At 36.4% G+C, this 27,764-nt stretch overlaps 3 protein-coding genes and 1 non-coding gene across 11 annotated transcripts; 2 read left to right on the top strand and 2 right to left on the bottom strand.

The window, feature by feature from the left end:
- Positions 1–2,060: 2,060 nt before the first annotated feature.
- Positions 2,061–15,592, bottom strand: LOC105696017 (mitochondrial dicarboxylate carrier). Of its 4 annotated transcripts, XM_012418141.2 has the most exons (11): positions 15,395–15,591; positions 15,226–15,315; positions 15,051–15,140; positions 14,083–14,183; positions 11,142–11,324; positions 10,878–11,033; positions 9,044–9,210; positions 7,679–7,886; positions 6,179–6,259; positions 4,815–4,871; positions 2,061–3,625 (listed from the first exon to the last, which is right to left on the bottom strand). In XM_012418141.2, the coding sequence occupies exons 5-11, from the start codon at positions 11,238–11,240 to the stop codon at positions 3,518–3,520; spliced, it is 876 nt and encodes a 291-aa protein (XP_012273564.1). In that variant the 5' UTR covers positions 11,241–11,324; positions 14,083–14,183; positions 15,051–15,140; positions 15,226–15,315; positions 15,395–15,591; the 3' UTR covers positions 2,061–3,517. The 4 variants fall into 4 exon arrangements, with proteins under 4 accessions (XP_012273564.1, XP_012273565.1, XP_012273563.1 ...); XM_012418142.2 differs by lacking the exon at positions 14,083–14,183 and having other exon boundaries at positions 15,051–15,150; XM_012418140.2 differs by lacking the exon at positions 14,083–14,183.
- Positions 15,593–17,322: 1,730 nt separating this feature from the next.
- LOC105696036 (protein CIP2A) lies at positions 17,323–21,334 on the top strand. 5 transcript variants are annotated; one of them, XR_002762227.1, is made up of 12 exons: positions 17,323–17,424; positions 17,511–17,732; positions 17,807–18,297; positions 18,398–18,572; positions 18,803–19,147; positions 19,239–19,444; positions 19,530–19,773; positions 19,839–20,078; positions 20,162–20,392; positions 20,521–20,791; positions 20,876–20,947; positions 21,014–21,334. XR_002762227.1 is itself a non-coding variant. In XM_012418174.1 (11 exons), the coding sequence occupies exons 1-10, from the start codon at positions 17,323–17,325 to the stop codon at positions 20,746–20,748; spliced, it is 2,484 nt and encodes an 827-aa protein (XP_012273597.1). In that variant the 3' UTR covers positions 20,749–20,791; positions 21,014–21,334. The 5 variants fall into 5 exon arrangements, 3 of the variants coding, with proteins under 3 accessions (XP_012273597.1, XP_023288526.1, XP_012273596.1); XR_002762226.1 differs by having other exon boundaries at positions 20,521–20,947; XM_012418174.1 differs by lacking the exon at positions 20,876–20,947.
- Positions 21,335–22,082: 748 nt separating this feature from the next.
- Positions 22,083–22,201, top strand: LOC111674024. The gene has a single exon (XR_002762228.1). It is a non-coding gene; the product is annotated as a 5S ribosomal RNA (ribosomal RNA).
- Positions 22,202–22,988: 787 nt separating this feature from the next.
- On the bottom strand, positions 22,989–27,036 carry LOC105696032 (developmentally-regulated GTP-binding protein 2). Its single transcript, XM_012418169.2, has 5 exons — positions 26,915–27,036; positions 26,414–26,721; positions 25,676–26,106; positions 24,832–25,033; positions 22,989–23,356 (listed from the first exon to the last, which is right to left on the bottom strand). Exons 1-5 carry the CDS (start codon positions 26,976–26,978, stop codon positions 23,270–23,272), a joined length of 1,092 nt encoding a protein of 363 aa, XP_012273592.1. The 5' UTR covers positions 26,979–27,036; the 3' UTR covers positions 22,989–23,269.
- Positions 27,037–27,764: the final 728 nt, after the last annotated feature.

Raw genomic sequence — 27,764 nt, 5'->3', positions numbered from 1 at the left:
AAACATACAATGAATTTGCACTTTTTGTTCAGGGTGTCCTTTAAATAATTCATTCAAAATTCTTGCGAACCAAATAATATGTAATATATACCACTTAATATAAAAAAAGCTTCGCATAAAAATTGCATGATTTCGAGAAGGAAAAATGGAAAATTATGAAGGGAAACGTAGTATTTACAATAGTGATGTTAGAGCAAGCAACTCTTGTTTTTTTTTTACAGTGGAATTGTATACTTTTTTCTTTTTTATCCAAATTCTCCTTTCTCGATTAACTCAGAGGTTAATATTATTTCCTCAAATTTTAATATTTAATTGTCATAGAGGGATGATTCGGGGAACGTTGATTTCGTTTTGAAAAACTAATTATTTCTACGGAAAACATTTTCGAATTTGGAAATGGCGATCAATTATATGTGTTGTCAGTTGTATGTTATCCATATCTTTTTTTCGGCACCACTGAGACATTTTTTGGATGACAATGCCAGCCTTGTTGGATCCACTAATTTTATAAATTAAACATTTGAATTTGCACGCACGCAAATTTAACCTTTGAGTTAGTCGAGAAATGGTTCCTATAAAAAATGCAGGTATTAAAACAAGACATTTAAAAAAAAGAACAAAAATATGATTTCATTAAAAAAAAAAAACAAGCATTGTTTGCTGTAACGTCATCTTTGTAAATACATTTTCCTTCATATTTTTTCTACGTTTCTCTTTTGGAATCATGTAACATATATACAAAATCTTCTTCAATTAAATCCTTTGTTTATAAGATATTCGAATGAATCAGTTGAAACGGGACACCCTGCATAGTTATTTTAAACGTTTTTTTTTGCAATTTAGCCAAGGCAATATAATTATTATAAATTTGTTTACAATTTATGCAATGCGATATAATTGTTCTTCGCGGTTTCCCTACCACGTACAACAAAACATACATCTGTAACAACATGCAAGAAATTTCATGCAAGCATTTACTACTCCTCTGTAAATTAGGCTTGTCACTTCTATATTCATAAATAATGTAGAAAAAGTATTTGTCTTTAATCATCCTATTAACGAAAATGTAAGACTATATTCTTATCGCCATCATATATTTTAATGTACATGTACCAGACACGTACGATCATATTCTATTAGTTCGATGTACGTTGAAACAATGTGCAGGAACATACGATTTACATGCATCTTTACATTTATACTTGTATCATTTTAACATTGCATTTATATTGCATCGAAGTAGGAAACGTATGGATATTTCAAGCAGAGATTAATTCTAAATCCGTGCATACGAGATACAAGAGTACTTGTACATTGGGAGACATCAATGCCCTCCCATCCTGCACAGGCGATGCCGTATCTGCAGGAGAGGCATTCATGTCCGCCATTGTATTACACGACTTTATTCTCCTTCAATACTCAATTCCTGGAATGTCTCGACCTTGTACAATCGTTAACGATTTGTTACACTTGTCGATTTGAACAATATACTTGTGCAACTGTTCGTGATTCATAACATACGTTAATTGTTATTGCATACAGAATCATTAATCAGGTTACGTTTGCCAATTGTTAACGTATCACAATGCAAGCATTAACAATTCGTTATGACAACCGATTTGTGCAATCATTAACGACTTGTAATGACTGTCAATTCCGATTATATATCCTCCAAAATTGTTAGACACTTGTACTTCTCAATTATTAACCATCAATTCGCAACGACTCGTTATACCTGTATTTGTTATATATTTTCGAACGGTTTATTAGATTTATAAATAATTAAAGTCTCGTTACATCTGCGAATCGTTAATGTATCGTTAGTAGGGTAATCGTTAACGATTCATTACATTCGACCTTCCTCATGCACTTAGATAACCGTTAACGACTCGTTTGACCCTTGTCTTAACAATAAACCTGGGTAAAGTCAACCACATACTTATATAATCGTTAATGACTCGTTACACTTAAAAATTTTACCCATACATTTATATACTCGATTACAAGTTGTTGCCCAATTTCTCCTATATACTAATGGAATGGTTAACGACTCGTTTGACACCTATTTACACCTGTTTAATCGTTAACAGCATACTTGAGTAATTACACAATTTGTTCATGACTCTTTGCACCTGCTCATCTTTCCAATATTTTTGCATACATAACAATTTGTTGTACAAGTCAACCGACACTAAACATTAAAGGAATCGTTAACGACTTGATATATACATGAATTGTCAACGACTCTATATATACATGAATTGTCAATGACTCGTTATATCCATGAATCGTTAACGACTCTTTTCATATGCTCGTCTTTCTTATATACTTGCATAGTTAAAATTTTGTTACACTTGTTAACCAACACTAAACATTTTAGAAATTGTTAACCACTCGATATACACATGAATTGTCAACGACTCGTTATATCTATGAAACGTTAACGTCTGTTGTACCCATGAATGATCAACGTCTGTTGTACCCATGAATGCTTAACGACTCGTTATATCCACGACTGATTAACGACTCGTTAATCCACGAATTGTTAACGTCTGCTGTACCCATAAATCGTCAACGACTCGTTATATCTATGAAACGTTAACGTTTATTGTACCCATGAATACTTAACGACTCGTTACAGCCACTAATGATTAACGTCTGTTGTACCCATGAATCGTCAACGACTGGTTACATCCATTAATGATTAACATCTGTTGTACCCATGAATCGTCAACGACTCGTTACATCCACTAATGATTAACGTCTGTTGTACCCATGAATGCTTAACGACTCGTTATATCCACGAATCGTTAACGTCTGCTGTACCCATAAATCGTCAACGACTCGTTATATCTATGAAACGTTAACGTCTGTTGTACCCATGAATGCTTAACGACTCGTTATATCCACGAATAATTAACGACTCGTTAATCCACAAATCGTTAACGTCTGCTGTACTAATGAATCATCAACGACTCATTATATTCATAAATCGTTAACGTCTGCTGTACCCATGAATCGTCAACGACTCGTTATATCTATGAAACGTTAACCTCTGTACTCTTGAATGCTTAACGACTCGTTAATCCACAAATCGTTAAGGTCCGCTGTACCCATGAATCATCAACGACTGTTGTACCCATGAATCATTAACGACCCGTATCAATCCATAAATCGTTAACTATATACATGTGCAATCGTTAACAGTTCTTTACAACCGTTCACCTCTTTCATATATCTGGCAAAAAATTAACACTTTGTTTTACCTATTAACCGTGACAAAACATTTAGGAATCGTTAACGTCTCGCTATACCTGTCAGTAGGTAGTCACATAATCATGTGATCATTAACGACTCGTTACACCTGTCCCGCAGTATTCTAAAAGACTAGTTTACACCAAAAATTGTCCCCGCTCTCCGCGACCCGTGCACGAAGAAAATAATAAGAGAAAACTCTCGACCCATCGAGAGTTTCGTAGGTACTCGAGAAAATAAACCTGAATTTCTTTGTGCAGACTCATGGCGGTGTCATGGAGGCCACTCCAAAATTCGATCTGAGCTGTTCCAGGAAGACGAACGTCAATATCGTGTGCGGTGCTAATCGCACAAATGCCGGCACGTAGCCCTGTAATAATAATATCGATTATATATTACAATTGTTTCGTAATACAGGGTACCCTTTTGTTAAATTCGAATAACTTTTTTTCAACCAATATTGATGACATCTTAGACATGGCATATCAATGTCATAAGGTTGTTAATGAGGCAAATTCGATGGAGATTTTGTAACACTTTGTCCATTTGGGACCCTCACGACTGATTTCATGATCTTTTATGAAGCAAACTCGGTGCAAATGTTGCATTACTTTGTCTATCTGAGAAAGTAATGCAGTAATGCAAAGAAAGATATTTAAGTAAAACTGCAGAAATCCTCGGGATTCATGGTTTCTGAGGCTCTAATTGACTGTAGAGGGACACCTGCGCCATCTGTGATTTCCGTGTCAATTAAATTTTCTCCCCGAGACCTCGTATTCCCATCGTTTTACCACAGAAGCGCATAAGACACTTTTTTTGCCTTTATTCAGTTCAAATCCGAGTTTCTCGATTACCAGAGTGTTCTAAATTGTCGTAAAATTATCCTGACCCTTTCGTATCTCATATCAGAGCCATCAATAATTATATATAGATCGAAATATGAGAGGTTGGCGCCAATTTAGTTCTGGTTTAGGCTAAGTAAAAAAATTCTTTTTAATACAAAATCCCAATTTTGAATATATCAGGCTAATTCTTATGTGATCGCGAGTCATGTATCATAGTTTCAGGCAGTTTGGTCGAATACCCTTAAAAAAAAAGTGTCTTATTCGAATCGACTGATTTGAGGGGGTTTCACTTCACCTTAAGAGACTGTTAAAAAACAGTTAGTCAATTCATAGTTATCTTCCGAAGTTGACAACACTCTTAATAAACGAAATTACTTCTGATAATGCCGACAATTTCCTATACTTTAGTATCAAAACTAGGACAAATCATTGAAGTACACAAAGCCCTCTTTCAGCAAATTCTGAAGTCGCTCACAAAGTCGGCGCTTATGTACACTGGGAGACATCAATGCCCTCCCATCCTGCACAGGCGATGTCGTACCTGCAGGGGAGGCATTCATGTCCACAATATACACTGGGAGACATCAATGCCCTCCCATCCTGCACAGGCGATGTCGTATCTGCAGGGGAAGCATTCATGTCCGCCATTGTACGCACTATACCACTAATTATTCTTAAGAAAGAAAGAATATGATTGTAATTAATTTAATTCACCTTAAAGAAGCCCAATGGACCCATCTTGGCGGTGTAGAGGACAAGATGCATCATGCTCTGTAAAGGGAGGTTTTCATCACGCAGGAACAACAGGATGTGCAAAACAAAAAAAAAAACAATAGTGTCCTTTACAGGATGTGTCGCAATGAAGAAATGTCCACTGACACATCTCTGTCAGGATTTCGTTTGTCAATCACATAAATGAAATAGATTCTCGGTTCCATTTAGTGTCTTTACGCCATGGACATAAAAATATCCACAATGTTTAGTATAATATTGTACAACAGAATTAATTTTACACGTGGATCATTGAAATTACCGATAACATAAATTGTTCCTAGTGTACACAGATAAAGTAAAACCAGGTGCATGGACGTCTACGTTTCATCTAAGTGTTCATAGTAGTGCAGAGATTTAATTATTGTAAGGATTGTCAATATAATTCGAATGTCTAGGTACACAGTATAATCTAAATATTACTAATATATATTTTTATGTACTTTAGGGAAAACACTGTGAATGTTCTTATCTAAGTGCTCAGTTTCTTACACATAATGTTCAGGGACAAGGTACTAGAACAGAAAATTTATTTCAATCCCCTAAGTACGTCAAAAATCTCGGTAGAATTTCGAGCTAAATTCATTTGTGTTTTACTATTAAAGTAGTTTTTCTAGACAAGGTGATTACATTTTTGAAGATAGAACGATTAAAAGTAGTTGCAATTACCGGAACTAGATAAGTAAAATCCCGTTAATTAATTTCTAATCTAAGTGCTTATAAACGCATTGTACGGATGACTAATATAATGCAAAAAGACAAAATGAAATTATAAATCTCTAGTGGACCGACGTGCAGACTAGTTAAACCGTCTGTACGTATAAATTGTTTAAAATAAAACATGTTACGTTAAAATATTTTCAGACTACGAAATAAAGCCCATAAATTTAATTCTCCTTTAACAGTTTTCATCGGAGAGAAATAAACAATTACATATTTTATCTATTTTCTAGTCCAACTCTGAATAATCTTGCTTCACTTTTACATTTTATGTAGACTATCATCTTTTAATGAAAAAAAAAAAAGAAAAAAAAATGTAATCTACAATTAATCTACACTGTGTATGTACATACACACATCTACATAAATATAAATCGGGTCGCCATTCCATGCTAAATTTATTTTTTATTCACGCGTCCCTTCCCTGTTACTTTACACGACACTTATAAACTGCTGAATACCTGACTTACTTAGACCTGATTCCACGGAGAGCTTATTTCATAAATTCCAAATGTACCGTGCAACGTAGACTTAATTATTGAAAATTCAATTATTATCCAAAAGATCAAAAGAATTAATTGACTCACCTTAAATTCCCCTGGTTTGGCGTTCATCGCCCTCGTCTTCAGTACATCCAGAGGCTGTGTAAGGGTCGTGGCTATCGCTCCCTATTTAACAACAAATTTCATTATTTTAAGAGAAAATTCGATTTTCAAGAGGAGAGGTTTTCATTTAAGATGATACGAAAGGCACTGAGAAATTTAATCGACGTCGATAAAATAAAATTCATCTATACCCTTTATGGTGGTAATGCCGTTTTTAATACTAAAGGGGTAACATAAGCTGGCGCGTCCCGTTACCGACATTTATATTTACGATGAAGTCTTTTACAGTCTATGTTCAGAATTATACGGATTGAAGTGTTCCATATGTCATTTCAGTAAAGTAATGATAAAGAGATCGATGTAAAACCGTCGAAATCCCGTGGCTTCATAATTTTTGCCACTCTAATAGACCAACGGCGCCATCTGTGACGCTAGTTGCAATTAATTTTTTCCTCTAAAGACATGCACTACCCACGAGATAAACCAGCAGTCATTTACATACGTTGGTGAAAGTATTTTCCATATTTTCTCATCTGACTCTGTAATATTCTATTTCTAAAGTATTCTTAATTATTCGAGCTAGGTCCTGAAACTCATTTTCGAAGCTAAGCCTTCAAAAAGCGCAAAACATCGAACACGTGCACGACCACGCCATGTTGCATGTACGGGGCATAACGTCTTAAGTTTGAGTGGGCCTACAACATGTTCTTTCTTGGGCCGCTTAAGAGAGCTTAAGGTGAAGTGAAACCCCCTTCAAATCAGTCGATTCGAATACAACACTTTTTTTAAGGGTATTTGACCAAACTGTCCGAAACTTTGGCACATGACTCGTGATCGTGTAAGAATTGTCCTGACACATTCAAAATTTGGATTTTTGGAAACAATTTTTTAACTTAGCCCAGTCCAGAATCAAAATGGCGTCGCGCTCTCATATTTCGATCAATCTACAATCATCGAAGGCTCTGATATGAGAAACGAAAGGATCAGGATAATTTTACGACAATTTGGAACACTCTGGTAATCGATAAACACGCATTTGAACGGGATAAAGGCAAAAAAAGTGTTTTATACGCTTCTATGCCGAAATGATGGGAATACGAGGTCTCGGAGTGAAAATTAAATTGACCTGGAAATCACAGATGGTGCAGGGTGTCCCTATGCAGTCAATTAGAGTCCCAGAAAGCACGAATCCAGAGGATTTCTGGAGTTTTACTTCGATTTCTTTATAATTATTGTACGAAAACGACAAGTGGAGTATGCCATTTAGTGCAATACCCAATATAATTCTACACAGCTGTCAATATAAAAACGAACATCGCCAACGTAGGTATTTAGAAAGATCTTCTTTATCGACGTCGATCAAGTTCTTCGACGTGTTTCACTTCACCTTAAGTCCATCTACGTTTTCGTTCAGAGAAAAGGTCACTGTTTAAAATCGTGACGCGCAGTGTGGGTATATCTGCATCAATTGGAATGACTTACCGCTGATAAGCTCGACAGAAAATGGGTCGTTGGATTGTCGTGGAAAATACCGGTCTGTAGAAGCAATAATTTGATCTGATCGTAGAAGCTGAGCTGGCCGATGGTCATCAAGGTTGCCCTGCTGGTTGCCGTGGAACATCCATTGAAGAGCTTGATGAATCCTTCTTCTTTTGTAACGCGTAGCAGTCCATCCAAGGCATGTTTGTAACTGTGCCAAAGAATTCGATACGTTAAATAATAGAAATATAATCGAAGGAAGATATCGTGAAAGAGACTATTGAATTTCCTGATTAGAATTCGGTTGACTTAGCAGAAAAATATTATTCGGTAATTGTAGACTTCTATTCTGTTCAATTTGGTGGTCTTGCGCGTATTTTGCAGATTTAGTCGCTGCTTTTCTCGGCTTTAGTTGGCCATCGGCCTATTAGAGGATAAGCTATGTTGCGACGATTCTTCGAAATCGATTGACATTAATAACTCGACAATTGATGGTTAAGGTTAATCGGTGATTGACTCAATGTTCTATTTGTTGTGCAATGTACTTCTACATTCGATGGAATTGTAGTTGTTTTTTTCAATTAAACCAAGGAGGCATTAGCTCAGAAAATCATGGATTTTAACGGCGTTCACCACCAAAGTGGGGACGATGACTTCCACCGCTAGATGGGAATTCGGTGGGAGGTAACCAAAACGTACTTTCTCGCTCGGATGAGGGAGACGCGACGCATAATGGGCGGTGTTTAGCAACGAACGAAAAATGTGTGCGTATTTTGCACGTATAGGACTCAAACAACGGCTAGACGCCTCTGGACTAGGCGCCGGAACGTGTGACCCCCGGCCGCCCGCACACGCCAGTTGGACGCTCCGCCTAGAGTCGGCAGCGGTTGCCAAGGAATGCCCAAATTCCTCGCGAGAAACTCGAAAATCCCGAAAAAGGTGCTCCACGGGGACAACGATTTTGAGCGTATTTCTAAACCGATTGAGCTCAACGAGTGCTCGTTTTAAAGATAAAATGTTGACGTGTGTTTATATGGGAGCGATTTTCGATCAAGCACCTCCTTCCTAGGTAAAAGGGCATTGAAATTATGTCGTTGCACTTTTTTATATGAAAATGACCACTTATCGAAAATCGCTCCCATATAAACACAGGCCAACGTTTCATCTTAGATATGAGCACTCGTTGAGCTCGATCGGTTTAGAAATACGTTCGGAATCGTTGTCCCCGTGAGGTCCTGCAAAATCGCTAGAGTGGTGAGCGCCCTTAAGATTAACTTTAACATTAATAAATTATTTAGTTAGCTTTCACTCCGGCAAATATTTTCCTGATAAGTTCCTTTAAACCTATTAGTAGATTAATATTCTTACTTTCTTCGTGATTCTTTAGGAAGTTTAATGTCATTCTGCATTCGCACGTTGATAAGGTCTGCTGGGGTTCCAACTACTCCACCTGCAGCTCCTGATACTCCGGCCAATACTAACATGTAATAGAAGGGCAAGGTCTTTCCTGGAGTTTCTAATACTTGTTTTCCAACCTGAAATACATAGGGAAAACATGATGCGTTGCCATTACATGCCAATGGTATAGATTTGTCATTGAGTTGCAATTCTGCAGCCTTATCATTACGTTATAACAATTCATGTTACATAACAACTGTACAGTTATGCATTATGTTACAATTGTACAGCTTTGTCATTTCGTTATAACAATGCAGGCTAGGTATCAGGTGCGGTTTCATGTTACGTTACAATTGTACAGCTTTGTCATTACGTTATAACAGCACAGCTTACATAACAATCGTGCAGTTTGTTCGCCATAAAATGTTTGTGATCATTGCATGAATCATGAATAATATTGTTAAAATTTAAGCTTTAATTACATATAAGACAGAAGAGTAACAATATTGTTGAAAGTATAGTACCGCACTGTACAACTATCATTACGTAGCCCTCTGATAAATAAATAACAACAGTCATTCTTGCTCATCCTAAATTAAATGCAATTCAATATTGAAACTTGCAATCCTGAGAGAAATAATTAAGATGATATGAAAGTGACATGAGGGGAAAATCGAATACGATACTTTTCTATGAACTGGGTGTACCAAATTGTCTGAAATTTAACCACAAGAATATGGAGGCCATAAGGACGGTCCCGACACCCATGGAATTTCATTTTGATAAAAAATTAAAGTTTACACGTATACTTTTAAACAATTAAAGTTTATAGAAGTGAAAATCTTTCCTAGGGTCTCGATATTCACGTTGTAAAATTTGAAACGATTCGGTACACCCAGTTGAGAGAAGTATCATAAACGAGATTCCTCCGACGCCAACTTTCATATCATCTGAATGTATTTCTCCGATATAAACAAAATTAAGGTGATATGAAAGAGCCAGCCTATATATATCTGAGAAGTCAAACCGTTGGGGAAAGTATTCTCCGAATTGGGTGTACCGATTCGTTTCAAATTTAACCACGTGAATACAGAGGCCTTAAGGTAGGTCCTAAAACTCATGAAATTTCATTTTTCATAAAAAATGTATTTATTTATCATGGACTAGAACCAACATGGCTGGTCCGTTCACGTTTTCGATGTTTTACGCTTATTGAAGGCTTAGAATCGAAAATGAAGAGTTTCAGGACCTAGGTCGAACAATTTAGAATACCGTAGAAATGGAATATTACAGAGTCAGATGGGAAAATATGGAAAATACTTTCACCAACGATTGCAAGAGAACGCTGGCTTGTCTCGTGGCCAACACGTGTTTTTAGAGCCAAAATTTAGTTACAGCTAAACGTCACAGATGGCGACGTTAGTCCGTCAAAACACAAACAGTCACGAATTCACGGGATTTGGACAGTTTTGCATCGATCTTTTTATCATTGCTTTACTGAACTGACAAATGCAACGCTTCAGTTCGTATAATTCTGAACATGACTCTCTGAGCATAGATTGTGAAAGACTTCATCATAAATATAAATGTCGGTAACGGGACGCGCCAGGTTATGTTACCTCTTCAATATTCAAAACGGCATTACCACCAAATAGAGTATAGATAAATTATATTTTATCGACGTCGAATAAATTTCTCAGCGTCTTTCATATCATCTTAAGATTGATATTTCAACAGGATTTCTTCAGCATCAACGCCAAAAGTTCATACTTCTCGACGGTACGTACCGCCGAAGCGGTGTTACCTCGTAAAGTCCAAACCGCGTGGTGGAGTAAGTCAGTTGTCGCAATAAAGAGGCAGTAAGCCCGCTGTACAGCGCCATGATGCCTTGCTTCCGAATAATCTGTATCGTGAGCTTCGTGATGGACAGCTTTCCCTCCTGCTGAGTTTGCAAGTGCACCTAGAAGAGCGATGATTAGATAAGCCTTGTATTATGTCACAATGAAGAATAACGATGCACAGAGAGAAAGGTGCTGATAATGGAGATCAATATTTGCAGCGTCGGTACCTTCAGCAAATCCAGAGGATGAGTGACACAAGCGGCTCCAGCTGATGCGAGGCCTCCGAAGTACCAGCGAGAGAGTTTCTTGCTGTTTCCATTACTCATTATTACGGTTTATTGTATAAAACAATCCTTGGCAAGAAATTTCAGGGAGATTGGCTCGAAGTGCGTGGCAATGTCAGTGGACCCCTGTAAACGTTGCAAATGAAAAATTAAATTCTGCCAGATGGGATAAAAATATGTATTCGATCGAGACCCAAGTCTATGCAGTTTCGACGTAGACCCACTGAACAACAAAACTAACAGTTACGTAACTTAAAACTAACAAATAACATAACGTTTGTTACAATGTAATAACCTAACAGTTACGTAATATAGAGCTAACTAGTTACATGACATTTGTTACAATGCAGGAACTTAACGGTTATGTAACATGGAGCTAACAAGTTTCATAACATTTGTTACTCTCATCTTACATTATGTTACTGTCCTGATATTACTGTGTATATGCAGCACATATTTGTAACAAAAGAGAACTACATTGGTACTAACTGTCATCTATTTTATTACACCATTGTCATCGTCATTGTCATAATTCATCGTCAAATGTCATAAGATTAATACATGTCATATTTTGATTACTACTCATATGAAAAAAATATGACTGTAATTCGCATGCGCATACACTTTATTAGTAATTGTTTGCTAGTCAAATGAAATCATTGTTTTTATTTAAAATCAGATAGTTTATGATTCACATAATTTCATTTACAGTCTGATTTATTATATAATACCTAATTATTGCCAAGTGTTACGAAATAATACAAAATAAAACATTGCATTTGTTTTTTTTTATTAAATGTTTGAAAAATTAATATTATTTTAAGGTAACTGAACTCATAATATTAATATAACATGTTACATAAGATGTTACCTTATTGAGTGAGAAATAATAATAATAAATATCTAACTTCGATGTTACTTTTATGCTACATAACACCTTAGCTTCGAAAATGTAATATTTACCTAACAATTATATTAGAGTGCTATGTGGGTCTTTATATAAAATCCCCTCACTGTTAAATTGCACGAACAGGACCGGTGTCAGATGAGGGGGAATGTTGACAGGAAACACGAAAATGAATTCATGCCTACAATGAGCATGGAAGATCTTAGAATGAAATGGCAGAACCCTAGTAGCATAGAATAATTTATAAATATTTCTTTGTAATCTTTGCTAAATATCTTAAGCGACAGATTTTTTAAAATTTCTTGTAGATTTCATTCGAAGATATCTGAAATATTTGTTGAAAATCTCAATGACATATTTAGTTTCAATAATTTATAAACATATACGGAAATATTTTTTAACTTATTAACATAATAAAAATACATTTCTTTTACATCACGACTATTAACGGACACTTCACTTGGTATGAAAAAACACAAGAAATTTTTATATTTTCGTTCCGCTATTTCATTATGGGAGCAGAACGTGTGACTTTCATTTTAAATATTTTTAAAACGTTTATAATGTATTCGGCAGATAATATTTAAAAAATTCTTGTATTAAAATGAAACGAAATGTTTTGTATATCTGGTAGAAAAATATTATGAAAACACATGGAGCTAATATTATGTAAATATTATAGGGATAATATTCTAAAGTAAACGTTTTGCAAATATTTCAAATGTCTGGGAAATATTTAGAAAATGTACGATATTCGTTAAATATATAGAAAATGTAGGACAAATATTTTGTGCTACTAGGGAAGTTATGGTTTTTGGTGTAAATTATAAAAAAAAAAAACTGCATGAACTTACGCTTCAGCCTAATAGGATTAATGAACACCTATCACTTTATATAAAGTCCCCTCATTGTTAAATTGCATGAACAGGATCGGTGTCAGATGTGGGGGAATGTTGACAGGAAACACGAAGATGAATTCATGCCTACAATGAGCATGGAAGATCTTAGAATGAGATGGCAGAACCCTAGTAGCACAGAATAATTTATAAATATTTCTTTGTAATCTTTGCTAAATATCTCAAGCGACAGATCGTTTAAGATTTCTTGTAGATTTCACTCGAAGATATCTGAAATATTTGTTGACAATCTCAATGACATATTTATTTTCAATAGTTTATAAACATATATAGAAATTATATTTTTTAATTTATGCACATATAATAAAAATACATTTCTTTTACATCACGACTATTAACGGACACTTCACTTGGTATGAAAAAACACAAGAAATTTTTATATTTTCGTTCCGCTATTTCATTATGGGAACAGAACGTGTGACTTTCATTTTAAATACTTTCAAAACGTTTATAATGTATTCAGCAGATATGTCGTAAAAAGAGTACACTAGCAGAGCTCTAAATATGTTTAACAGTTTCAAGGTTTTCAGTTCCACAATCGGCGAGCACATTCTAAAACGGAGCAGTGTTGTCACTATTAATAGCACACTCGTTTACTGTAATTAATTATAATTTAGCAAATAGAACGAGGTTCAAACACAGGAAACTTTCAGCACAAATGAAATATCAGCAAGGACGAGGGAGTTTGAGTTTTAATATGGCTTAACATTATTTAAATTAATGACGAGTTGATTTAAGGGATCCTTTCCCATTACGTTCCTTAGCATCCAAGAAACTCAATAGAGTTTCGAGCCAAATACAATTGAGCGAGAAACTCGTTCAGATTTACACTAATGTAAATTTTGGTAATTTCATTAATAAAATAGATCATTACTGGTTTGCGAAGGAAAATAAGCCTCACTTCATGTTTTCCAGTAGACCGATCCTATGATACTGGCCAAATGATGAGTTTGTCACTAACATGGGATTAAATTTATAAGTTTATGCATGAACGTGTAGATTTATTCTATGGATATGTATTTATGCAAGGCTGGTCTCTAATATCCATATGCACACTCACCGTAATTGCATGTAATTGGGTCAATTAAGTGTAGATAGGAAATTTCAATATGGACAGGGACAAAGAGGAACTTCGGAGTAATTCATCAGCCACTGATGATCCTGAACAGACAACGGGCACATGAAAGATTCGAAACAGTAAGGAATGAACGGTATCGTTTATAGGATGTAATATAGTAATTAAATATAAATAGTATATAAACAAAGAAGCTTAAAAAAAGTCGTTAAAATGGATAACGTGATTAGAAGTTAAACTCATACATTAAAACCTATAGCCAATACTTTAAATAAATTAGTTACAATTCTATCAATTGAATAAAATTTAAATATAGGGTTAAACATGTGTTCGATATTGTATAAAGTCTTGGGACACTTGTTAATAACCTTGCAAGAATAAAAGTCAATGCCCTGTTAATTTTCATTAAAAAATTGCACATCACAAGAAACCATCCTCTATAATACAATAAAGAATGCAAAATTGTCAGTGTAATATTTTTAGATAGAAAAATTATGAATTGTCACTGTCAGTAACTGAACATATCGGTTAACCAAACAGATAGCGACATCAGATGCTGCTAATCAAAGTCACTGTATAAACCATGTTTCTGTCACAGGCTGCAATCCTGCCCAATAAAGCCGCCGGAAGCACATAAATATTAAAATGAACTGTGGCCAAGCAAAACTCTGGAGTCATCTTTACAGCAATGACCTTGTAACATTGAAGGTCAATGTCTGTATAATAACTATTGCTTAAGTGTCACTAAACCTGTAAAAGTATGACAAATTTAAATGATCCATTTACTTATTTCTTTCCGTTGCTACAAATAATTCAAAGAAACCTGTATGACATTTTAATCCAGGAAAGAACACCTTCCAGTCTCGTCGTGAAGGTCTGAATGTATAGTTTAAGTTACAAGATATCAAGTTCAAAGACTAAAGAACAAAATCATAAATTAAAAAAATACTCACTTATCCTTACTACGTTTGCACCGAATAAGTTTGCCCGGATAAAAGATGATAATAAAGCTGCCGCTGGCAAAGAAGAAGTCCGGTGTCAATCTGCAACGACCTTGCATCATCAAAGGTCAATGTCCACATAATATAAATCGTCTCTTCAAATGGACTAAAAATATGGCATACTTACGTGCTTCCGTAGTACGAGATATCGAAAAATACTGGAATAAATTTTCAAGCCGAGAGGAATATCTTGCACCTTCACTGCCAGATAATGAAGCTGTAAGTTTTTTGACGAGATATCAGGGTCAAAGATCAAGGAGTAGAGGTATGAATTAAAAGAGGCCTCGATCACTTACTACGGTAGTATCTAATAAAATTGGCTCGGACCGTGGAGGTCTCGGAGTGGACAGTGGCCAAGATAAAATTTGGAGACGCTCGTCGAGCAGTGACGACCTCGCGCACGCCGACTTACGTGGACAACTGGCCTCAGCGGGTCTCCGCGAGTCACTGAGAGCGCGCGAAAGTCATCTACCGCGCTGGAGCGCGAATTAACGTCAGCTGGGGTCAGCTGACAACCACGTGCTGTTCATGGTGCTCTCTCGCACACGAATCCACACGAATCCGTCAATGCGCACTCCCTTTCGCGCATGTGCGTCACGTGATCCTACCATATACTACGGCTTAGTTTACACATATAACTAGGTCGCGTACTAAACGAGTGGATTTATTAAGCTGTCGGTGTAAACTATCGAGTGTCGTTATGCAGAGATTAGTTTACACCGATGACTTGGTCGCGTACTAAACGCGTGGATTTATTAAGCTGTCGGTGTAAACTATCGTGTGTCGTTATGCGGAGATTAGTTTACACCGACGACTTGGTCGCGTACGAAACGCGTGGATTTATTAAGCTGTCGGTGTAAACTATCGAGTGTCGTTATGCGGAGATTAGTTTACACCGATGACTTGGTCGCGTACTAAACGCGTGGATTTATCAAGCTGTCGGTGTAAACTATCGTGTCGTTTTGCAGAGATTAGGGCGTTTATTACGTATTTTTAACGAGAGCGCTCACTTCTCGCATTTTCATCTCACGTGGGTTTGTTCGCCGAATAACGTATTCGCTATATGAAAGAACGAGATCACTAGCACTTCTAGTAATATTGTTAAATAAAGGTAGATATCTTGTAAATCGGAAATTGTTGAGAAGTAGTGTGTTATAGGCAGGAAAAGACACCGAAATTTAAAATGGAAAACCTCCTGGGTGTTTTGATTTTTGGCAACCATTGCATTCAGGGACGTAATAATAACCTTATTAGAAGAAGAAGAGAATTAAGTAATGCCTCAGACCCATTATCATTAGTAAAAAGAGAATTTACTAGGATGTACCGGTTAGTGTTTGTTATTGCGAAGTTATATTACATTAATAAACATTGAAAACTGTTAAATAATTCATGCTTACATGCAGAGGCTCATCTCTGTTACATGACATGATAAGAAAATTATATTGTTGCACTTCTCATTATAGTATGTACATGTAAATATGAATGTAATACATATTTAAAAAATATAGATAGACTGAAGTCCCCTACTTTTAACGGCTTCTCATTCTCCCACCTTTTCTTTCTATAACCCATTACCTCTTAACAATTTTCGATTTACAAGGTATGTATCTTTATTTGAAATATTACTAGACCGGAAATGCTAGTGATCTCGCTCTTTCATATAGCGAATACGTAATTGGTGTAATTCAGCGGATAAACCCACGTGAGATGGAAGTGCGAAAAGTGAGCGCTCTCGTGAAAAATACGTAATAAACGCCCCAAATATTTCAGCGAGTGAACCGCGCTTGAGCCGCCATTTTGGAAAAAGGCGGCGGGCCTCGACAAGTCTCGATTTGCTGATTTGCCGCTGTTTGCCGCGTACCAAGAGTTTGAATGTTTCATGACGTTTTGAACTTTGTTGAGCTTTAACGTATTTCTGGATGTTAAAACGTATTGGAATCACATTAAATGTCAGAATAAGTGACTGGTGAACTATTGCGAGGCATTTGCCAGTTATCAGTGAGTCGCGCGGCGGTCTGAGTGGTCTGAGTCCTCAAAGTGTTGAGAGTTACAGGACGCCGATGCCATAACCTCAGAAAACGTTCATTATGCCGCACCACATGTTTGCCTTATATTAACTAAACAATCTAAAGCAGCCTGTTCCGGTCTTCGGCTTCAAAGAAAATTTTGTATATGCCTCTGTATTGATCACGGTGCATTCTGTAATATTAAAGTGATTTTGAAAATGGAGAAGTATCAACACATGAGGAAGTTCATTTCGGCGACTTTGGAATATACCAAACATGCCGATGAAACTACTGCAGCTGAGTTGGAGAGAAATCTGGTGGTCTGTTAACTTTACTTTTCATTATTTGGTTTAGAATCAACTCGCATCTACAAACATGGTAACAAAATTATATGTTTGTTCAACAGGTGATAAGTACATTGCCGGATCTGAGCTTATTCCATCCTGGATCCTGTATCGTTGCAGAATTTTATGTTAGTCTATATAAACTGATTAACTCCCTAGACTCTAGAACTACTTTAATATGGAGCGCGATATCTGCTGTGCAAAATGCATGCCGAAATGATGCGGCAAGACGAGCATTGATTTATACTTATAATTTTGCTCCGATTTTAGGTAGATTATTAAAGGTAATATTAATTGCTCTTGTGTACCAATTTCTGAGCGATCTGTATTATTTTTATATCACTTTCTTTTTCTATAGGCAAATTTAATCTCGGAGAAGAGAATACGGGTATTGAAACTGCTGCAGGAGTTGACATACGGAATAAAGATTTCTTGGCAAGAAGCACATTTGCCAGATTTAATATCGACGCTTACCCAGTGGATAACGCAATCAAGCGAGGAAGATGTCATCGCCCTTTCATTAGGGGTGTTGGTCAATCTTTGTTACAAAAATCTTCCCGCAGTATATACATTGATGCGTAAGATTGATATGAATGAATTTGTAAAATCATTGCTGAAAATGCAGAGTTGCAGTGTCAGTACGAGAGTGCATTGTTGTAAATTGCTGCTTATTCTCGAATACAATAATAGAGAAATCTCGGAGAAGAAAATGATGGATTTCATTGCAGTTACGTTTCTTAGTTTAAAAGAAGCCTTGAATAATAAAGATGCACTACTGTTACGACATATTGTAGATTTCTTTGAAGATGCCAGGCAGAATCATCATGCAGCCCTTTTAATGTACCCGAAGTAAGTAAGCATCAACTGTAATAAATTTAGACTGCATTTCATTTTTTATAAAATGATTTTATATTTCACTATTGTTTTATTATTTTCTTTTTATATTTAGTTACGCTACGGAGGTTGAGAATGTACTAGATACGGTTAACAGCCAGTCTGATCATAAGTGTGTTTCTCTAGTAATGGAGTTCTTATCGTTACTAGTAAAGCTTCAAATTTCTGCTTTGCTTCCACTGTATTCGGCCTGCATCGAAACTGCAATGATCTGGATTCCTATAGAACAAGTTTGTTTCCTCAAGTATAAAATATCAAATTCTGGGAAATCCTTTGCCGACTTTACTAGCTTTACGATCTTAATGTTAATCCTTTGTCTTATGTGACGTCAAGTCATCATCTGTTAGAAAGACAATCCGATAAGTGATAAGAGATCTTAAAGCTTGTATTATAGTCCAAGAGTGTCCCGTTACGAAATATATTGCCTGGATGTTCTAAAAAAAAGTTCCTTGAAATATAGGTATGTTCGAAAGCATTAGTTCTGATACGAACGATCGTGATAGATACCAGACGTACTAAAAGCAGTGCCGAAGTCTTCTCGAAGTTGGACCTGTCCACCCTGATGCACTGTGTCAATTTTGAGGGAGACGACGAAATGCAAGGAATGGGCGAGAAACGAAGTACCGAGACTCATGCACGACTTACCGAACTTATGCAACTTCTTCAAGAAATGGTTAAGCTGCCAGATCTTAAAAATAAAGTAATGCAGGCTTTCACCGAACAGACAATGAGGGACTTGCTGATTCCGATACTAGAACGAGAAGAAATTCGGGCTGAAGAAGACTGGCCTAGAAATTTATTTCATGTGAGTTACCGTTCTCAGAAATGAGACAAATTTTATTATATTGTTCTAGGAAGTGAATGGTGTAAATTGATTGATGTATTAAATACTACAGGATCCTTCGACTACCCTGTATGTTCATGCCCTGGCACTGACTGCAGATCTCGCTCCTCACAATTCCAACTGGCTCACTTTGTACTCAGAATTATTACAATGTAAGCAAATGCAAATGGTAATGGCAGTTGCTTTACTTAACGGTGACATAGAAGTGAAACAAAAAATTCTCCTTCTGCCACTGTCGGTAGGATTTCCTCAAGAATGGTGAGCTCCCTTTAATGAATTTCAGTTTATTCGTAAAACAATTTTAAATATTGCTTAATGGAACGGTATCTTTTTATTTCATAAGCACATCTGGAGTAGCACGTTGTATGCGAGAATTGGAAACTTTAATGCTGATGCCAGCAGAATCAGGAATTTTTGATGGAAACAAATCAAGGACTACTAGCAATGTTGCCGAGATGGTACCACTATTCTCATTGACTCAAGAAGGTCGACTAGACAATTTCATCGCTAGGCTAGGGGAGGTTTTCGAAAGAAATCAAGCTAGTGACGTTACCATCTCTATGGTTATGGAACTATACGAATATAAGGTATTTTGTAGTTGAATGTATTATTTGAATTCTCTTTTACCTCTTAACATAACTGGAGATAAAAGTTAGCAGTCATGAAAGATGCAGAGAGAGCGACGCAAGCCAGCTTGGAAGCTGCGAACAACCATTCGACCAGTATGCAACATAGGTTGGCTCAGGTTCTTGCCGAATCCAGCCGCTTGCATCAGCTGCTATTCTACACTCAACAATGTCTTGAAGGCATGCAAGCTGAAAAAAAAGCATCGACAACAAGACTCCAGAAAGCCGAAGTAGAAAGTAAAAAAATTCATGCCACGCAGATTCAGGTATTTATATATTTGGTTTTAAATATCTTTTTCGTGCAATTTATTTTGATATAAAAAATATTAAATCCTATTATCATTGATAGGAAATCAAAAGTCTGAAGAAGATAATAACGGAGAAAAGCGAGACGATAGATGAAACGATGAAAGAGCTGGAAGAGTGCAGAGTTACGATAGCATCTCTGGAAAAAGTAGTAGAAGAGTCTCGTAAAGAACGTTCCGTTGTAGAGACAAAACTCCAACAGTTAACTGCCAAAGAACAGGATTTGTCACAATTACTGCACAAAACGGAAGGTGCATTAGCCAGAAAAAATCAGGTATTCCTTTATTGTCCTACGATTGGGCACTATATAAGTCTATATAAGATCTTTATTTGTGTACTTGATAAATAATATAAATGTCTGTTATACACAAACTCATATTTAATGTGAATAATTTTTAACAGGAGATCGAAAGTCTCGAAAAGAAAATTGCATCCTTCAATGAAAACGTTTCTGCCCTACGTCAAGAGATCGATCAATTAACGAAGCAAGGCAACACGTACCAAAAAGTCATAGCTGAAAAAGAAGAATCCATTAAGAAATTGCAGAACGAATTAACCGACCTCAATCGTATACGCAATATAATCTTTGAACTTACCGCAAAACAAAAGGACGAATCAAATGCGAGTTGACGAAACGTCGTGAGAATTGTTACAGTGTAAAGACATGTAAATGGTAATGGCACTTGCTGTATTTACTGATGACACAGAAGCTTTAATTTTTTTTCTATTTTTAAATAATATTTGTATTTAAAATTAGATCTAAACGAAATGGCGCTGCCATCTTCAACTTACTTTCTGACATGTTATGGACAGATTTTCACTTTATCAGGTATCCATACAGTGATATCTTTTAGCCTGCTATATTTAGCAATATATAACGTTAGACTTCTTTTAGATATCTCTTCGTCGGGTCGAAAAGATGACTTCAAGAAGACAGCTTTTTGTCATCTTTACGGTAAATGTGGTATTTGGAGACTTACTTCAAGCTCTTCAATTTGCGTTTTTTCGACGCGCTTGTTTGATCATTTTTCAATTAAAAATTATAAGCAAACGATGTGCTGTAGAAAAAAGTAGTACAGAACTTTTCAACTCCATTTCCGCTAGGGATGGCGTTGTTTAAACACTAATGTTGCCTTCATCCTGTCCAAATGCGAGTTTATCGATTACTAGAGTGTTCTAAATTGTCGTAAAATTGTCCTGACCCTTTTGTTTCTCATATCAGAGCCTTCCATAATTGTATATTGATCGAAATATGAGCGCTCGACGCCATTTTGGCTCTAGTCTAGACTAAGTTAAACAAATTTTTTCTAAAAATCCAATTTTTGAACGGGTCAAAACAATTCTTAGACGATCACGAGTCATGTGTCCAAGTTTCGAACAGTTCGGTCCAATATCCTTAAAAAAAAGTGTTGTATTCAAATCGACTGATTTGAAGGGGATCATTTCATCTTAAGTGTGGACGGAAAATTCGCCGTGACGAGTTAGTGGCCTGCACCACACAGAAAACAGCCCTTGTGCTGTTCACAGCCCTTTGTGGCATCGGGAATATAAACATATTACGAAAAAAAGTAAATAAATTGTTAGTTCACTATTAACGTGAAGCAGTCGGAAATTATCGTTATCAATGCCATAAATTATAGTTAACAATGCCATGGACGACACGAAAAGTGAAGTTAACCAAAACTAACATGAGAATGGTTCCACAGTGATCAGTGTTGAAAGTGAGACACCGAACAGTAAATTCACGTATGGAAGAAAAAATGAATATCTCCGATTAATCGACATGCAGGACGATACATTATCCCACTGGGTAGCAGTATTGACATCGATATCGTAAATCAATGTTATAACATGACTTGTACATTACTTATGGTAACAAAAATGGAACGCATTTGTAAAATAGTAAATTATGAAACAAATATTTATTATGGAACTGAATGTTAGATAAACATTTATACGTTTATGTCAACGCTCATACCACGTTTAAATCACTGGTTCTCGTCCGATCACCAAAGTTAAGTAACGTTGGGCGCGGTCAGTACTTGGATGGGTGACCGCTTGGGAACACCGCGTAGTGTTGACTCTTTTTTTTTTTTCGATCTTACTATAGTCGTTACTTCCGGAAAGTATCATTTTACCCTCGCTTGTATTTTCGAATAAATACATGGAGAGCAAATAACTCCTTAGATAAAGGTCTTGGCGATACGGAGAAGGTGCTTCAAGGTTTTCTAACGGACGCATGCAGAACTGTTCGTTCTTGGTTCGGAACGCTTATCAAACAAGGTCGTCTATATATATATTTTTTTTAAATAGTACGCAGTTTTCTTGCACAGTTTCATCTAATACCTTTAAAAAAAAAAAAGTGTTGTATTCGAATCGACTGATTTGAAGGGGGTTTCACTTCACCTTAATTGGACACGCGAATGTACAATGGCGGACATGAATGCCTCCCCTGGAGATACGGCATCGCCTGTGCAGGATGGGAGGGCATTGATGTCTCCCAGTGTACCGCGAATCAAATTGATAAATTGTATTGTCAATCCTTGGTTTTTTATTATTGTAATAAATCGTTATTATTCTTTAACCTTGTGCGTGGTTTAAATTCTCGGGATTTGAATTTACCCGCCAGGAACATCATCTCAGCGCTCGTCCTCAAGGAGCGCAAACACAATTCGCAGAAATGTATCCTAGAAAATTGACCCTTGAGATACCAGCTTAGGCCACTGACATACTTCTTAATAAATTGTTTCTCACGTTCCCGGAAATATGGGCGGGGAAGAAAATGTACATACAAAAGTTCCTGTTAATCCTATATCTTCAGTAAAATAATCCTTCTTAAGGTTGTTCGTTAAACTTGAGGTAAGCGAAAATGCCCAGGCAGTTGAAGTATATTTTATATAAAATCGTTTCACCGAGGAGGCGTCGCGCAACTTGCAACGCACCTGATAATAATATACACACGAAATGCGCACGAACGTTAAACTCCAGTTTTTATCACACTTTCATATTCAGTTCGACATTTCCAACAACATGCTTCCGATGTCAGCCAATCGCATCTTTGAATGAAAAAAAAACTGAATTGATTCAGGCACATCATCCTTGCTCCGGAGGACTCAAGTCCCAACCACTAGTGTAACTTTCGGTGAACTTATTATTTTTTCACTATCTGTATGACGTCTTCATCGTGCATCACATGCTGTACTCCTACCCTCTGGGGCGAATACTTGGTGCTCGTACCCTGAAATTAAAATAATCAGATTAAATTGCAAATTCGATGTGCACTAAAACTTCGCAAGGAGGAAGTTAAGATGATATGAAACGCGCTGATAAATTTAATCCAGCACGATAAATTAAAATGCATCTATACCCTGTTTGATGGTAACGTCATTATGAATACTCAAGTGGTAACGTAATCCGGCGCGTCACGTTACTGACATTTAAAATTATATTGATCTTTTACAGTCTACGTTGATAATTATACGAACTGAAGCGTTCTATATGTCATTTCAGTAAAGCAATGATAAAGGGATCGATGTAAAACTGTCGAAATCCCGGGAATTCATTATTCTAACGACTGTTTAGGACCAACGTCGCCATCTGTGACATTTAGCTGCAACTAAATTTTTCGAACTAGGTCCTGAAACTCTTCATTTTCGATTCCAAGCCTCCAAGAAGCGTAAAACATTGAAAATGTGCACGGACCACGCCATGTTGGTTCTAGTACATGATAAATAAAAACATTTTTTATGAAAAATGAAATTTCATGAGCTTCAGGACCTACCTTAAGACCTCTGTATTCACGTGGTAAAATTTGAAACGAATCGGTACACCCAATTCGGAGAATACTTTCATCAACGATTGCAAGAGAATGTCTCGTGGCTAAAACGTGTTTTTAGAGCAAAAACGTAGTTGCAGCTAAACGTCACAGATGGCAATGTTTGTCCTAAACAGTTGTTAGAATAATGAATTCACGGGATTTCGACAGTCTGTGTTGAAAATTACACGAACTGAAGCGTTCTATACGTCATTTCAATAAAGTAATAATGAAGAGATCGATGTGAAACTGTCGTAATCCCGTGAATTCATTATTCTAACGACCGTTTAGAATCAACGTCGCCATCTGTGACGTTTAGCTGCAACTAAATTTTTGCTCTAAAAACACTTGTCAACCACGAGACAAGCATTCTCTTGCAATCGTTGGTGAAAGTATTTTCCATATTTTCCACATTTTCCTATCTGACTCTGTAATATTCCATTTCTACGGTATTCTAAATTGTTCGAGCCAGGTCCTGAAACTCTTCATTTTCGATTCCAAGCCTCCAAGAAGCGTAAATCATTGAAAATGTGCTTGGACCACGCCATGTTGGTTCTAGTCTATAATGAATAAATAAATATTTTATGAAAAACGAAATATCATGAGGCTCAGGACCTACTTTAGGGTCTTCATATTAACGTGGTAAAATTTGAAACGAATCGGTACATCCATTTTAATAAAGAATGACGGAACACCCCGTGTAACAATTTTTCGAGTAGGATAAATTTACATTGTTCACAGAAATGGACATTTCGACTTTTAATTTTACCTTGATATTATTACTTTCATCCTGTGTAGTGAAACTATTTTTTATGATATTTGTTGTTATTCATAGCCGAAGAATGAAGAAACCATATCAAGAAAACAATGGAAAAACAAAACTATAATGTTTCACTCACCCAAACCAATGCATATTTGAACTGTTGGGCAAGTGTGCGATGAATTCCATGGCAAACGTGCTCGACGGTCACACCTTTCCTGAGGATGAGTCCATCGTCGAAATCTGGAGGCTGGCCAGGCTTCTTGGTGTACACCCTTATCAGCGACAAGTATTCCCAAAGGGTCTCCAGAAGGAAGTCCAGGTTCAGCTTCATGTTACAACTTCGGATAAGACACCGGTGTCGTCATAACATCGGTAACGAATATTTGAGTAGAAAGGTTTTTGTTAACAGGGCTTGAAAAAGTCAAAAGGTAGCAGCAACTTGACTTTTGTTATATTATTTTGATAGAAATTTTATAAGTCGAAGAAGCTTCGTTGTTTAAGAAATATGTAAAACTCGTATTTGTTGGTAGATATTAGAGCGACATTACGCAACACATTAATATTTACGTCTTTATAAAAAAAAAGATGAAAGTGGCGATAGCGGGACCTCGTTTATGAAATTTTTCTTCAAACTAAGGGTACCGAATCATTTGAAAATTTCCCATCTGGATTTGAAGGTCTTAAAGATAGTCTTGATACCTATAAAATTGCACTGTTTTAAATTTGTTATAAGAAATGAAATATGTGTATCGGAACTTTTCTTAAGGCTTCCACTTTCATATTGTAAAATTTCAATCAACTCCGTACGTCAAGTTTGGAAAAGTTTCATGAACAACTCACTCCTCACACGCTACTTTCATTGCACTTTAAAGTTACAATTAATTAATGAAGTCTGAATATAAAATCTGTTGTAGATGGAATCGAAGAAGTACTACTGTATTTCAAGCCCTGAACTTATGCAATTAAAAACAGCTTTTTACCTAACAACAACACTATTGGGCTGCCTGGCGATCCTGTCGACTTCTTCTATCGATATTTGATCTATCTTATTGTATACGTAGAGGCAAGGAAGGTAAACTCTATTAGCATTGATAACATCTATCAGTTCGTCGGCTGTGCAGTCCTCTCGAAACAGTACTTCGGCATTGAAGATCTTATATTCGTGTAGGATCATTTGTACTAGTTTCTCATCGACTCTAGTTAATGGGCACGTCGAGTTGAAGGACAAACCGCCACCTTTTTTGATTTTGAAGTAAATATTAGGTTTACGTTTGTTAAGCCGTATTCCAACTGACTCCAATTCTTTTTCGAGTAGTTGCCTTTGCACATCTTGCTTGGTAGCATCCAACATCATTAGCACCAAATCGGCAGTTCTCGCAACAGCTATCACTTGCCTACCTCTTCCTTTGCCCTGTAATTTTTAAAATCCGATTGATTTCTCTGCTTGAAAATTATTCGCTTTCAATAAAAAAATTACACTGACAAGTAAGTCAATAACATTTTATAAGTCTCATTAAAAACATCACTTTTTTCACACTAATATTGAATAAATCAAGTAATTTGTAAATAACAAAACAGCAAAATTAAATATTAAATTTGATATTTTGTTGGTCGCTTATACATAACATCTCTAATAGTTTAAACAAGCAACTTTTGAACTATTGGAATATCGAGATATATTGTTGTAATTGAAAAAATGATAATAAACATCGCTATACCTGTGCAGCTCCTTCAATTATTCCAGGTAAATCCAAAAGTTGAATATTTGCGCCTTTGTACTCGATGACTCCAGGAATACATGTTAACGTGGTAAATTCATAAGACGCGGCTTCAGACTCCGTATGAGTCAATGTGCTCAACAACGTCGATTTACCAACCGATGGGAAACCGATTAAAGCTACTCTCGCATCTCCTGATTTCAGAACATCGAAACCTTCTCCTTTCTCCGATTTCTTGGTCGGCTCCAAAAGCTGGGACCGGTATTTGGCAAGCTTTGCTTTCAAGAGTCCCAGATGATATTCGGTTGCTATAACCAGAAAAATATGTGAGCATACTTATAAATAAACAGATAGTTTTTACTTAAATAACTTAAAATCAAATGTCGGCAACGAAATGACATGTGGAAGTTTGTACACGTTTCTGCCCATACAACCTAAACTAGTTGAATTCCCGGAAAAAGGAGGATATATGAGTATTTTTACAGAAGAAAATTGGCCAACCTTTATTCTTCTGTGTCCTGGCAATTTCTTTTTCGATCTCAGATATTTTCTCTAAAATACCCATTGCGAGGGCAGATAAATCGGCGAACAAATTTCCGTCTTCTTGGACGGCATATCAAGCACAGACGGTGGAGGTTACGTTCGTAAAATTTGGATTGAGAATTCTTCGTTGTGATTGGTTACCTATGACGATGGATACCGATACCTGATTGGCTGTTCAAAACTGCCTGCGCCAATCAGGATAGTGAACGTTCGTTTACGTTATGCCTGATTTTTTTATTTCCTGGCAAAGTAGCCGATAATTACCTGCCAGATAAAGTTATCCGGATGATAACTTTTAATTGGTTTTTTTCAAGGTTGGGTAATTTCCATGGACATAGACATAGAGAAGATTGGGCATAGATGGTAACTCCGACACGTGGGGTGAAGCCACGAGACATAACAGGTTTGTTCGTTTTGTTTACACTTTCTACACTTTTACGAAAAGTGTACACTTCGGCGTTCGTTTTGACGGAAGTGACGCAACGTAGCTGGTCGTTTTGCGAGGGCATCTACCCCGAGTGTACACTTTCTCTACACTTTCTACCCTCAATTCCGAGCGAGGGCAAGAAGGGTAGCCCGCGAATTTGGCGGCAAATTTCAAAATTGAAAGGACCAACAAACAGGAAAATACAACATTTATGCTAACATCTCAACGTAATATAAACGGAAGTAATTATTAATGCATCTTCTTCGTGTATAGAACGATTTAGCGGTTTAGTTTTGTACATAATGATTGAAACAATTTACAATAATTATGTATTACTACCTAACCGCGGTTGGAATGAACTAAACTATAATTTTTCCCTGT

This window comes from Orussus abietinus, unplaced genomic scaffold (assembly GCF_000612105.2).
Source record: "Orussus abietinus isolate OABI.00-Male unplaced genomic scaffold, Oabi_2.0 scaffold419, whole genome shotgun sequence".
NCBI lineage: Eukaryota > Metazoa > Arthropoda > Insecta > Hymenoptera > Orussidae > Orussus > Orussus abietinus.
This window is presented reverse-complemented; position numbering and strand designations above follow the sequence as displayed.

Coding starts and splice junctions, on each gene's coding strand:
- LOC105696017 (XM_012418142.2), bottom strand. CDS start 11,240: ATGAGTAATGGAAACAGCAAGAAACTCTCTCGCTGGTACTTCGGAGGC. Junction 4,872..6,178: donor CCAAACCAGGGGAATTTAAG/GTGAGTCAATTA, acceptor CTCCCTTTACAG/AGCATGATGCATCTTGTCCT. Junction 3,626..4,814: donor GTCCATTGGGCTTCTTTAAG/GTGAATTAAATT, acceptor TTATTATTACAG/GGCTACGTGCCGGCATTTGT.
- LOC105696036 (XM_012418174.1), top strand. CDS start 17,323: ATGGAGAAGTATCAACACATGAGGAAGTTCATTTCGGCGACTTTGGAA. Junction 17,425..17,510: donor AGTTGGAGAGAAATCTGGTG/GTCTGTTAACTT, acceptor TTTGTTCAACAG/GTGATAAGTACATTGCCGGA. Junction 19,148..19,238: donor GGCCTAGAAATTTATTTCAT/GTGAGTTACCGT, acceptor TAAATACTACAG/GATCCTTCGACTACCCTGTA.
- LOC105696032 (XM_012418169.2), bottom strand. CDS start 26,978: ATGGGTATTTTAGAGAAAATATCTGAGATCGAAAAAGAAATTGCCAGG. Junction 26,722..26,914: donor CAGGACACAGAAGAATAAAG/GTTGGCCAATTT, acceptor TTCTGGTTATAG/CAACCGAATATCATCTGGGA. Junction 23,357..24,831: donor TCAAATATGCATTGGTTTGG/GTGAGTGAAACA, acceptor TTTTAATTTCAG/GGTACGAGCACCAAGTATTC.